General features: G+C 39.8%; 2 protein-coding genes across 4 annotated transcripts; both read right to left on the reverse strand.

Annotated features, from left to right (window-relative positions):
* Window position 1: 1 nt before the first annotated feature.
* On the reverse strand, window positions 2-4,732 carry LOC125214808. Of its 3 annotated transcripts, none has more exons than XM_048115973.1 (10): window positions 4,322-4,732; window positions 4,130-4,215; window positions 3,471-3,561; window positions 3,079-3,375; window positions 2,842-2,989; window positions 1,281-2,234; window positions 948-1,186; window positions 792-865; window positions 489-597; window positions 2-289 (listed from the first exon to the last, which is right to left on the reverse strand). In XM_048115973.1, exons 2-10 carry the CDS (start codon window positions 4,183-4,185, stop codon window positions 230-232), a joined length of 2,028 nt encoding a protein of 675 aa, XP_047971930.1. In that variant the 5' UTR covers window positions 4,186-4,215; window positions 4,322-4,732; the 3' UTR covers window positions 2-229. The 3 variants fall into 3 exon arrangements, with proteins under 3 accessions (XP_047971930.1, XP_047971929.1, XP_047971931.1); XM_048115972.1 differs by having other exon boundaries at window positions 3,471-3,612; XM_048115974.1 differs by lacking the exons at window positions 4,130-4,215; window positions 4,322-4,732 and having other exon boundaries at window positions 3,079-3,370; window positions 3,471-3,571.
* A 791-nt stretch (window positions 4,733-5,523) lies between these two features.
* Window positions 5,524-7,756, reverse strand: LOC125208947 (clathrin coat assembly protein AP180). The gene has a single exon (XM_048108481.1). The coding sequence runs from the start codon at window positions 7,640-7,642 to the stop codon at window positions 5,843-5,845; it is 1,800 nt and encodes a 599-aa protein (XP_047964438.1). The 5' UTR covers window positions 7,643-7,756; the 3' UTR covers window positions 5,524-5,842.
* Between the last annotated feature and the right edge of the window lie 5,332 nt (window positions 7,757-13,088).

Here is a 13,088-nt window from a genome sequence, read left to right on the forward strand (position 1 = left end):
ATGTTGAGATCGTGTTGCCTCAGCCTTTCATTGAATAAAAACATGTAAATTACCTTCAAAATTTCTACAGACAACACCAACAAATATTTACAGCGTTAGCAGAGATGTCAAAAGGAAAATCTAGTATACTAATTTCACAGCTGATACACAGATTCTTATGGACAAGCTCTCACATGTACAAGTTGGCATATACCCGTTGAGATTCTGTCATGTACGACACATTTCGATGTCATCTAACCGTTCCTGGGCTCAACCTGGTCCTGGTCATGGGACTCTTCCTAACTCCTGGCTGTAACAAGTAATTATTTTTAACCAAGTGAAGTCATAAATGTCATCTAATTATTTTTTATCTCGAATCGGATTCTATATTACATCCAAGCTACTATGTGAATGAAACTAATGAAGAATAATATGCATCCACGTTTCGTGCAGATGGGTGTTACGACTGAACCTAATCATCTATGAGATGCTGTTGGATATATACTTACACTTATACTTGTTGCAGAAGCGTGTGGATCTTGTTCGGCCTTTTGGGCACCTGCTCTCCCGGGTCTACGTGACAATCTGTGGTATAACTCCTTCATATGATTATATGTGCTGCAGTAGAAACGCAATGCGTTAAACAAAACTACAGTCATCAATCTGATATTCACAACTGAATATGAGAACAGCGCTTTTATGAATTCTGTCATTAATGTACATTGACGACCATTTACCCCAATTAAACTAAGTTCCACATGAGAGATGCTATTTTTCATACTGAGATAACACGGTAAGTGTGGGAAAAATACCTTAGCCGGTGTCTGTTGCATGCGGTGAAGAAAGCCACAAAACCGTTGAGGATACTCCGGAGAGCACGGAAAATCTGAAAAAAGTCCGTAAATGAGCGAAGAAAAAATAAACAGGCACACTCAAGTGGCAAGGGTAGAATAGTACAATGAAACTACCTGAGAGAAAAGGTCGTTCCACAAAGAGCGCCAGATTGAAACCTCATACGAGCTCACTGTTGATTCAACATCTCTAGAAAAGCTAACTAGGCTGCCGACGAATAGCAACAAATCTCCAACCATTTCATAAACGAGTGTACATAAGGATCCGACGAGACTACAAAATCCAAGGACTAATCGAATTGGAGCATAAAGGAGTTCCCACAGGATCCAGAATAAGGGATATATAACTGATATTGCTGCAATCAAACACAATATTAATATACAAACGAAATTATTTACGTAAAAACAACTTAGGAATCCAAAGAACAAAAAAGAAAGATGTATACTCACCAATATTCCATACAAGAGACAAGATATACCATAATGGCATCAGTAACATCTCAATGAGGTCTCCGACCATTGTGAAACAAGACCCAGCCACCATCCACGTGACTGAAAGGAGATTCTCGGCGACTTCCGCAAAGACAGTCCAAAGAGGAAGTAAGAATTCCAAGAACTCAGCAAATGGCCCAGCCATTGGCTCTATAACTAATGTGAAAAATGTGCGAATAGTTCTTGTTGCAGAAAGAAACCACTTAATTGCCTTTTGAGAATTATGAAGGAATAACATGGTTCCTAAATACTTGATTCTTGAAATCATTTCCAATGATTCTATCCAATCGAACAGGGGTCCGAACAACCTAGATGCTGTGGCCTTAAGGAGAGGTACATTTTTGTACAAGTCGTAAAACCCAATGAGGACAGTGATGACCGATATAAGCACGTAGCAAGCTCTGGCCAAGGGACACATCCATGGACGGTAAAGATGGCAGAACACTGGATAGGATTGAAGGAAAATAACCCACGATGGAAGCCCAGCTTCAAGTAGTGTGAGTAACCGCACATCAGACATAATTATGTCTCTTAATTTGAATGGAAGGTCACGATCATCGAAGCGGAACAAAATGAGAACATCACGGTACATGGAAGGCTGGAGTGTTTCTTCACAGTCACTCATATCTGGGGTTTGAGACTGTACCTCAGCATTTTCGGCCTCTGCTTCTTCAGAAGATGTTCCGAGATCAAAGTGTACAGGACTCGTAAGTTTCCGCCTTTTGTAAGGAGAACCATCAGGAGGAGGCGTGTGCAGTCTCTGTGTCAGGTTTTGTATCTGTACTGAATACGCACTGAAACTACTACTCGAAGAGCATGGAGATTCAGCTTCAACACTCGTGCCATCACTTGCGATATCGACCTTCTTGTCAGTCTTTGGGAAACTTGCGTGTGCATCATGGAAAACTTCCCCTGTCGCAAGGCCGATTTTAGGAACAATTTGGAGAATATATTGGGTGACGGAACATACATAAAGATGAGACACTGTGATTGTAGATAACAGAAAAACCACATGATAGACAGCAAACCTAACATAGGTTTTTCTCATAGAACACATTTCAAACGGGGAAAATGGATTGTTGGATTCTGACAACTAAGGTTCAAGTATTGCTCAAAGTAACATCCATCATTTTTCGCAACTTTGATGCAGTCCAGTTTCAAGATTAATGAATAATCAATTAGATGTATGACAGGAGATGTTCACATATAAAATCAGACTGCATATGTACAAGGAACATTAACATCTCCCTACCCCCCCCCCAAATAAAGAAATAAAAGAAAACTAAAGCTAAGAAAACACAGACACACATAAGTCATTCGCTGTTTTTGTTTAAGGTTCATCATCTTGGAGCAGTGGTGTTGTACATGTATCTCTGACTCAGTGATGTTTTTTTTCTTGCTCGTTGAAGATCCACATAATGATCAAATGCATGAAGCAAATGCATGAAGCAAGTGAGATGACAAGAGTATAACTAAGAATGTAGAGCAAAACTCTGTTAGGAGGTAAATTCATCACTACCTATTGTAGCATCCAAATGGTCTTTCAAAAGGCTCCCTTCGTTGGGGGTCCCAGGGAACCATGAAGGAATCAAGTCTGCTGCTTGGGCTAAGCTATCGAATTCCCACCTTCTCATGACTTTAGCCTCAATTGCAAGCGAGGTATCAGTCTTACCATGAAACAAAAAGAAATGGATACTTTGAGTCACTGAATAGATTTGCATGCGTCAATTGTAACAAAAAATTTAAGATTAGCTACCTGAAGTTCGTTCAAATAATTAATACCACGTACATCACTCCACACAACCTCAAAGACAATAAATCCATACAAGGTTCTGTGCAACTTGCTGTTCGCAATCAAAGAATTTTTAAGCTTCTTCACAGGTAACAAAGCCCTCTTCCGGGACAAGGTCACCGCATCAATCAATGAGAACCACTGTTTGAAGTTCTTCAATTTACTTGTGTTTAGTGAGGGAGAAGTCTCTAAATCCGAAAGTTGTCTCATCAACTTCCTACCCTCCTTCCTCTTCGTGTTTGCAAAGGGGGACAACCTGGACTGCAGCACAATCACAAGAATCACTCAAATCACCCGAACCAATGGCCACAAGTCATAGCTACAAAAATGTGATTAACCAGAGAAGTTTCAGCAACCTTAGTGACCATCAGCTGCCACAAATGCGTGGGCCGTGACACAAGATCCTTCAACCAAGGCCGGTTGTCCACCAAGATGTAGAACTTCCCACTGTCAGAGACCATAAATAGGCTCAGATGTGAAAGATAGGACTGCAAATCCCTGCTCAAAATTACCAGAATATATCAATTTCTTCATTTTATAGAACTACTTTCATGTCCATCATCAAATCCCCATCCCCACCACAAATTTTAGAGAGAAAATTCAATCCAATCAAAAATTCAGAAAACACACAATCAGGTACTGATGGAACTACTTTTAGAGAGAGAACCTGATTCAATAAAATTTCAGCAAACGTACACTTTACTAATACTCCACTTAATTGATGGAACTACTTTAAGAAAGAGAATTCAATTAGCAAAAAGCTCAGCAAACATACTATCAGCTGATAATTATACTAATGAAACAAATAACTCTGAAAGAGAATTCAATTCAATCAAAACTCAGCAAACATAAAATCAGCAAAAATCATCCAACACATGCAAAGACGACAAGAAACAGATAAAAACGTCAAAATAGCCTTACAAACAAGATCACGCCACATGTATTTTCACGACTTCAATATTTTCAAATATTCCATAGCTTCTAAACAAAACAGAATAAAAATTGAAAAAATTACCCAATTTGTAAGCCTGTCAACGGAAACACGCAGCGGCCATTGTCTCCATTCGCCATCTGAATCTCCGTTCTTTCTCAAAAACACAACTGTTCCATCAAAGCAACAAAAATTCTCAAACACGCTCGATCCCAATCCCAACACACTATCCAAAAAAAAAAGCAGCTCAGCACAACAAATCAAAGGAATCAAAACCTGAGGCAGACAATGCAAGTGTGAGCTGATCACGCGAATTCCATAACAATTGCTCCGGAGCACAATCGAAACGGCAGGCGGCACTACAACAGAACTTCATTAAACAGAAAAAGTTAAAAATAAATATAAATCAGTAGCCAAAGGCTGCGATCGGCGCTTTGATGGCGCAATCAATGGATAAGAACAACAACTGCTGGTGCCACGCGCTCGTAAATGAAAATGAGACAGAAAATGCCGAGAATTAGTGAGGAAAATTCGCAATTAATGCGAAGGAGAGAGAGATTGCAGCGGATTTAATTCGAATTTCGGATTTTTGGAGTTGGAGCAAAGGTTTTTGGTGAGGGGATAGAGAGGCATAGCGGTGTTGGCCTAGAGAGGGGGACACGTTTACTGCGTGAGAGAGAGGAGAAGTTTTGTCTGGTCTGATGAGAGAGAGAGAAACGGGTTGACGTTATGAACCGGATAAGGGTAGTTTCGGTATTTCATAATCTTCCCGCCACTTGCAAATCCACAGCGTGGAATGGATATATTCTTCGTGGAGTTTACAATAATGATGTGATCAATTATTTTTTTCATGTGCTATTTACTTACTATATTCGAATATGCTACAACTAGGAATTTTATTTCGATTTTGAGTGTAAGAATATGAATTTATGGAAATGAATGACTTTGGAATATTCTGAGAACAAGGCCAAGACTTTTTAAAATACATAATTATATTTCTAAAATCTCATAGGTGAAAAATATAGTACATAATTTGTATTCATAAATTTCAAATTTGTATCTCCAATTGTTGAGAGGATCTTGGTGCTCTCATCTTTGTTGTAAGCTTTCAATAGTGTATTGTACCACACGTTATTTGCTTCATCCTCAAGTGAAGATTGAACATTGTGTGATTCTCATGGTGTTGTTGCCTTCGCAGCACTGGTTGAGCTTGTCTTCTCCTTCGTCTTTCGCTATATTATTCGCGCCTTTTGTTGAATAGGATTGCGGCTACTCGGTTTGAGGCTCTCGCTCCCACCCACTTTGTTGCTCGGTTGGGCAGATTTGATCACACCGCTCGTGCAACATTGCTCGTGGTACATGTGCTTTGACATTGTTGAAATTTATTAGGAATCATTGTTGAAGAAATTTAAGATGTTAGAATCGAATATTAATTAATTGGAAGGGAAATTCTCAATTAGTCTCCACCTATCATTGCACTAAAGGCATGATGCAACTTTTTATGTCATACATACATTTATTTCAATGAGAATTCAAAAACACAAGTGGTGGGGTTACCTAATAATTAAACCCTTATATTACACCAAAACCTATTCTTGAATAATACAAAGTCAAAAGCAAACATACAACAATACCAATTAAAACAAAATCAAGAAAGCAAACAATAATCTCAAGTATACATAGAATTCCCTCTCAACTGCTTTTTGAAGTAAAATTCTAAGTAAGAATTAGATGGCATCCTTAAAATCGAACTCTGTCACGAGATCGTCACTCCACCAACTATACTAATAATCCAAGTTAGATATACTTGCCTGTGAAATTGTTTTGGTTCATCAACCACTGTTGCTGCTCACTTGCCAAAAATTGTTGATCCAATGAATTGCTCCTCGAAAATTGTTCCACCTCATTATGTCCTAAAAATGGACTTTGATTTTGAAATTCCATTGGAAATTGAGGAATTGCACGAAATGCAGGCATTGAAACCGTATGTTGAAGGCTTGGTTCTTCAATTGGATCATCTAAGAATGGATTGTAGTAGTTATTTGGTGGCATTGGGTGGCTTTGTACTTGTTGGTACGGTTGAGATGGCCGCGGCGGCGGAGGCGGTAGGTCCGGCTCGAATAAAATAAGCTCCCAATTGTCTGACAAGTTGCCAGCAGGGGCTGCAGAGGGGTCCGCCTCCCCTGCAGCCTGTGCTGGCTTTTTGTCAGACAATGGCAGTATTGAGGGTGATGAGAGTGGTGATGGCGAGGCTAGTGTCTCAGTCAACACGAGTTCCCAGTTGTCGGAGGGCGACGATTGTGGGAATCCGTGATGTCGTTGTTGTAGTTGTTGATCTCGGTCATCGAGGTCCGACCCGTCCCACTGCGAGATGAGGTCGACCATGGAGTAGGAGACGGGGAGGGACCTGATCGACGACGTCTCGCTCATCATGAACGCCTCGTCTCGCTGTGGGGGCTCCGCGTAGGCCTCGAGATCGATGGAGATGGCCGGGCACGCGGACGTCTTCGTCGCCGTGGCGTTGATTAGGTCTTGTAGCGAGGTGCACGGCGATCCCACCTCGGACAACGATCTCTCCCCCTGATTGCCTCTCTCTGTTTCTTTCTCTCGAATGGCCTTTGCATTGGATGATAGAGAAGTGGATTGTTCATTCAAGAATTCTTGCAAAGCCTCAATTAGGTGCTCTGATATTGATTGAATGCATGGATACTCAGAGCTACGCCCAACGCCTATGCTTTTGCATAAAGTGTAGAAATTATTTAGCTCTTTGAATTGCTTTGCAGCTTTAGCGCAAGCGTGGAAGGCACCGACACAGTTTTGGAATTGTAGATGGAAGAAGTTATCAAGAATGAGAGAGAGGCCATCTGAGATGTCTTTGTATAGATCGAAGCTCTCTTGAACGACGTCGTACAAGCACGTTTGGACCAATCGGTTGATCCGGGCCTCTCCCGTTGGCCGGGTGGCGATGGCCCGGTCGAGCAGCCGTTGCCAGTACGTGATCCGGTCGAGGAGCATAGCCGGTTTCATATCTAAAACCGGCTCGCTATTCCGCCTGCCACGGGTCGTGACCCGCTGGTAGGTCGGGCTCTCCTTGACCGGCCCGTTAACGTGCCTTCTCCGTTGGAGCTTGCCCGTGAGGAAGCACTCGAGGCGCTCGTCTAGGTAGAGGGCGAAGGTCCGGACGAAGGACGTGAAGTCCCACGGGCTGCTCGAGCTCGACTCGTCTCGGAACGAGGAGAGGTTGAGGATCTTCGCGCCACGTTTCATGGCGTGAAAGACCTCCCGAGGGAAGTAGGGGTCGCCGTCCTGAAAGATCCGGAGTACGAGCATCAAAGACTTGAGCGCCACCATCCAGTTCCGCGTGCGGCCTATGCGCTTGCCAATGGCACGTGCACAGGCCGCGGCGTGGAACTTGTTGGAGGAGACGAGGAGGAGGACCTCGCGGACGAACTTCTCATCGACCGGGTCGTCATCGTGGGTGGTGGCCTTGAGCACAGCAACTTCAAGGGAAGAGGAAGTGGTGTTTGAAACCTTGGCTAGGTTAATGCTGGTTTGGTCCTTGACTGCACCAATTGCTCTTTGAAGTTTGCTTGGCATTGTTGATGATGGGAATTTTCAATATCTCATCATCAGCAATGACCACTCTCAATTTTTTAAGAAATGGCCAATTTTCTTGATTTTATTTTTTTCCTTTCTTGATGTTTGTTTTTGGAATTCTAGAAAAAAATAATAAAAGTTAGTTCAGCCAAGAACAAAATGCGAATTGGAGGGAGACTACTTTTGGCATTCTTCAATCTTTTTTTTCCTTTTCGGGGTTGTGGGGTAATGGGTGGTATTGCAAGAAAAAAGAAGAAAATTTGGTTATGTGAATAAGATCTCTCATGTAGTTGACGAATGGTGATATATTTCCTAAAAGCTCTCTCCCTCAAATACTTTTTTAGCAAGATTTACATGATTGTATATACATAATATTTTAGTTCATAATTAGTTATACTATTACTTTATTATTAATTTATCTCTTTTTCTATAATACTCCCTCCGTCCCCTATTAGGAGTCACTCTTTGACCGGACACGGGTTTTAAGAAATGTAAAGAAAAGTTGGTTGAAAAAGTTAGTGGAATGTGGGACCCATTTTTTTAAATTGGTTTTATAATAAAATGTGAGTGGATTGAGTTAGTGGAATGTGGGACCTACTTGCTATTTATGGTAAAAATAAAGTGTGACTCTTAATTAGGGACGGACTGAAATGGAAAAATGTGACTCTTAATGGGGGACGAAGGGAGTAATACACATTAATACATTAGATATAGACATATAATGATGATAGAGAGCCAAGTGGCGAGTGTCACGTGTTGGGTTTGGGCTCCAATCATCAATTATAAAAATCATTACTCGCCACGTGTTGGGTTTGGGCTCTAATCATCAACTATAAAAATCATTAATTTACATTACACAAAATGCAAGTGGAATAAGTTGGTGAAATATGAGATCACTTATCATTTATGGTCAAAATTAAATATGACTCTTATTGTGGGACAAATCAAAATGGCAAAATATGAATCTTATTGTAGGACGGATGGAGTAGTATATTTGAGGGTCAGGTATCACATACTCCCTTCGTCAAGTATAATTCATTAATTTGTGCATTCGACATGTACTATATTTGAGGGTCTGGTATCACCTACTCCATTCGTCTTATTGAAGATTACTTTTTTTTTTATTTATTCCAATTAAAATAACTCATTATTGAAAATAAAAAAAGTTAATGTATTCTCTCTTTTTTTTACTTTATTTTTTTCACTTAACATTCAAAATAAAGTTGTATAAAATTTCGTACCGCCCAATAAATGAGTCATTTTCCTGAAGGGGCGGATGGAGTACATGTTCTTGTTGATGGTTGATTATTATTATGGTATGACATGGTAATAAATTGATGGATTTCAAAATTATAATGATATTATTTATTTTTTTAATATCAATTTTTCTACGATCTTATCAATTTATGCGTCAGACGATTAAGTGTCTCAAGTTTCATTTGTCGTCAGTTCAGAATTAACTGTCTTCTTTAGAGCATCCACAATGGTAAATAGGCCAGCCATAGGCTCGCCTATTTCTCCTCCTGCCACATCATCCAACACTAAAATTCCTCCTGACACATCATCAGGACAAGCAACTGGGACAAGTAATAGGCTAGCCACATCATCAGCACTATTAAAAAAACAACTAAATTTACGGAATTAAACACAAAATGCGGAATTAAACATACGACACATATACGGAAAAATTCATTAATTTTATTAAAATAAAAAAATTACATTAATTAAAAAAATACCATAATAAAAAAATACATAAAACCAAAAAAACTATCGTCGTGCAGTCCTCCGCGCCCACAACTCTTCAATTAAATCCTTTTGGAGTTGTATATGCGCATCCACTTGGCGCATGTCGCCATGTGCCTGGAGGCGGCCGGTTTCATCGTGAGGTACCACCCTTCGTACGTTGGGGGTGGCCACGCCGTGGCTTGGACCGGCTTCATCGTCATTGGCCCAATTAGTCAGTTGTACACCTTCATCTTCAACTATCATGTTGCGCATGATAATACAGGCGTACATTATAGAAAGCAATGCGGTCGACATGCCACTGCAACGCGTTGGACCCCTAATTGCCGCCCATCGGGGCTGGAGCACACCAAATGCGCGCTCCACGTCCTTGCACGCCGACTCTGCCGTTCCGCAAAGTAGGCCTTCTGTCCTCATTTGCGCATCTGATCGTCTTCACAAAGACGGGCCACCTAGGGTATATCCCATCCGCCAAATAGTAGTCCATATCATGCCGGTTGCCGTTGGCGACAAAACTGATGGCCGGACCGATGCCACTGGTGCTTGCTCGTTGAAAAGGGGCGACGAGTTGAGGATGTTGAGGTCGTTCGACCCGGCTACCCCAAAATACGCGTGCCAAATCCACAGCCGATAATCAGCTACGGCCTCGAGGATCATCGTGGGATTCTTGCCCTTATAGCCGGTGGTGTAGAACCCCTTCCAGGCAGCGGGACAGTTCTTCCACTCCCAATGCATACAATCTATCTGCCTAACATCTCCAGGGAACCCATGCTTCTCCCCGTGCATGCGCATCGAGATCCTGATGGTCTGTCGGGGTAGGGCTTCGAAGATCCTCGATCCTTGAATATTTCAACGCGCCCTCCACGAGAAAGCGCCCCGGACACTTCGGGCGGAGCGTCTCACCTATGGAGGTACTCGTCCCACATACTGCCGCGCCTCCGTGGGCCAACTGCACTGATTAGCTTTGCGGTGCACTTTTGAATAGGGGGTGTGGCCGGGTGCGCCCTTGCCGCATCGTGCCTGAAAGCGGAAGCACTTATATCGACCGCTCCAAAGCGTCAACGACGTACGCATAAACAACTCCCTGTGCATACTAAAACGCCGCCTGAACATGTTGGCGTTAAACCATGGCTGCTCTGCGAAGTAGTCGTCATATAGCCGCTGATGTGCAGCTACGTGATCCCGAGCAATCACTGCTCGGCGGTGGACAACGGGTGGAGGTCGAGGTACCGCCGGCTGCATAGGAAAATGACGTGAAAATCGCGTATATATAGTGTTTCGAAAATTTAATTAAAAAAATATTTGCGCTGGCCGATCGCTCACCGATCGCCAGCCTACAATGGCGGCGAGCGGATCGGCGACCGCATCGGCCAGCGCTCGCCGGTTGCAATGGTTCGGCGAGCGGACCGGCTAGCGCCGGGAATCGGATAGCCGGTCGCTCGCCGATTATAGTGGATGCTCTTACATTTCACTAACTCATTACACTCACATTTCATTATAAAACTACCATATAAAAATAGAACTCATATTATGCTAAATTTTTTCTACTCACTTTTCATTACAATTCTTATCCAGTCAAGTCAATTTATGCCACTTAATCATAGGTAGAGGGAGTATAATGTAATTTATAATGTAAATTTTTTATAATTTCATAAATACATATGCTAAAGTATACATTTAAGAGCGGAGTAGTAATAAATTGATTTTTTATAATATCAGTTTTTCTATGATCTTTGCCAATTATATTTGTGGATCTTATGTTACACACTTTTATCGTCGAATGTCTTATATGGAGTATGTTATTACATAGTAATAAGATGATGATTTATATAATATAAGGGGATTGTTATATTGCTAATTTATAATTTAATTGCTAATTATAATTAAATAATAGTCATTAGATATTCAAATGGGCTTCAATTATTAATCTCTAATTGTCAATACGATCAACGAAAAACTTCAATAAGGTCATAGGATTAATTCCAAAAAATATCAATAGGGGTATTAATGTCAATTAACTACATATTTAGTTATAACTAACTTTTAAAAGAAATCCCAAAACTTTAAATTTATATAACATATATCAAATTAAAGATAATTTCATAAGGATTCCAACAATATCCTACATGCATATGTTCCAACGTCAAAATTTGAAAAAAATTTCAAACTTTTAATTTTTTCGTACATCTGCAGAAATGTCAACATACTATATAAAATATGTCAATATAATACATGTAGAATGTCAATATAAGCAATGTGTTAACATTCTTAAAGCATTGTGTTGACATTCTCAAAGCATTGTGTTGATATTTTCAAAACACTATATTGACATTTTTATCCAAAACCCTAATTTGGAGTTTTTTTTTATCTTTTTTTATTTTATAAATAAAAATGAAAATTACACATGGCAAATTGTATACCACATGTTTTCTAAAATCATATGGCCTTAAATTAATTGTAGTTAGCAATTAAATGATGAGTTCGCAATTGATCACAACCCTATAATTTAAATATTATTTTTTATAAATATAAATCATGAATTCATTCATCATATATACATTTGGTATTGAGTGGTCTTTATAGATTACGTTACTAGTATAATGATAACTTGACCAATTTTAAAATTATAATGGTATAAATTTACCACTATTCATTTTCTTTTTACAAAAGTATGCCATTGGACTTTGAATTGCCCACCATTTTTATATGGTCAATCATTTGGGGAATCAATTGAACATTATACACTATCGTATAATTAATCCTAAAGCTACCTACCCTACAATACAAAGGTCCTCCCTTTTAAATTTAATTGTAGTTCCGAATTTTATGCTTTTGAGAATTTAGGTGGATAATGATTTTGACTATCTACAAGTACTAAAGTCAAACCCTAAATGTTGCAAATAATTTGAACAAATTAGAAGGTCTCTGAATGTTGTTTCGTGTTTAAATTTAATTGAAGCTGTGATTTATCACCTAAAAGCTAAAATTTTTACAATCGATAAAGTACATTACCAAAGTCAAATGCAACTAAAATTCAGTTCACTGCTCCCACAAAAATATACACATCCTTTAATAAAAAAAAAATTAGTTACTAGGGTCGAGAGATATTATCAAATGAAAACTCTAAATACTGTATAAATTCAAAACTATGATCTGGACCATTGAAAAATGTCAACAGATTATAAAAAATCATCAACAGAAAAATGTCAACATAATTTCAACGGTAGTCAATGATTGATGTTGTGTTGATACTGTGTTGACATTAAAATCTTGAAATTTTACACTGTGTTGATATTGTATTGAAGCTATGTTGAACCTATGTTGAGGCTGTGTAGAGGAGTTTTGAGTTTGTACTAGGGATGTCAATCGGGCCGGCCCACCGGGATTTCGGGCCAACCCTATTCGGGTTGCGGGTCAATCGGGTGCGGGCTAACCCGGCGGTGATTTTTTCGGGTTATAAAAGTTCAACCCTAACCCTAAAAGCTCGGGTTTCGGGCTAGCCCAGCGGGCTAATCGGGTTGCTACCGATAAAATTAACATGCGTTCAATCCAATAAATAATGGTGAAAATTAGTTATATTTATAAAATGTAAAATATTTAATTATGATAAATTTGAGATATATGCTTAAACTCAAACATAAACATGATCAAACACTAATATTTGAGATTTATGCAAAATAAAACATAAACATCAAGAAATTTT

Source organism: Salvia hispanica, chromosome 3 (genome assembly GCF_023119035.1).
Source record: "Salvia hispanica cultivar TCC Black 2014 chromosome 3, UniMelb_Shisp_WGS_1.0, whole genome shotgun sequence".
NCBI lineage: Eukaryota > Viridiplantae > Streptophyta > Magnoliopsida > Lamiales > Lamiaceae > Salvia > Salvia hispanica.

Excerpts from the sequence above, each read along its gene's own strand:
- LOC125214808 (XM_048115972.1), bottom strand. The coding sequence starts at position 4,185 with ATGGCGAATGGAGACAATGGCCGCTGCGTGTTTCCGTTGACAGGCTTA. Across the intron at positions 866-947 it reads GGAACGACCTTTTCTCTCAG|ATTTTCCGTGCTCTCCGGAG; the intron begins GTAGTTTCATTG and ends GACTTTTTTCAG. Across the intron at positions 598-791 it reads TGCAACAGACACCGGCTAAG|CACATATAATCATATGAAGG; the intron begins GTATTTTTCCCA and ends TTTCTACTGCAG.
- LOC125208947 (XM_048108481.1), bottom strand. The coding sequence starts at position 7,642 with ATGCCAAGCAAACTTCAAAGAGCAATTGGTGCAGTCAAGGACCAAACC.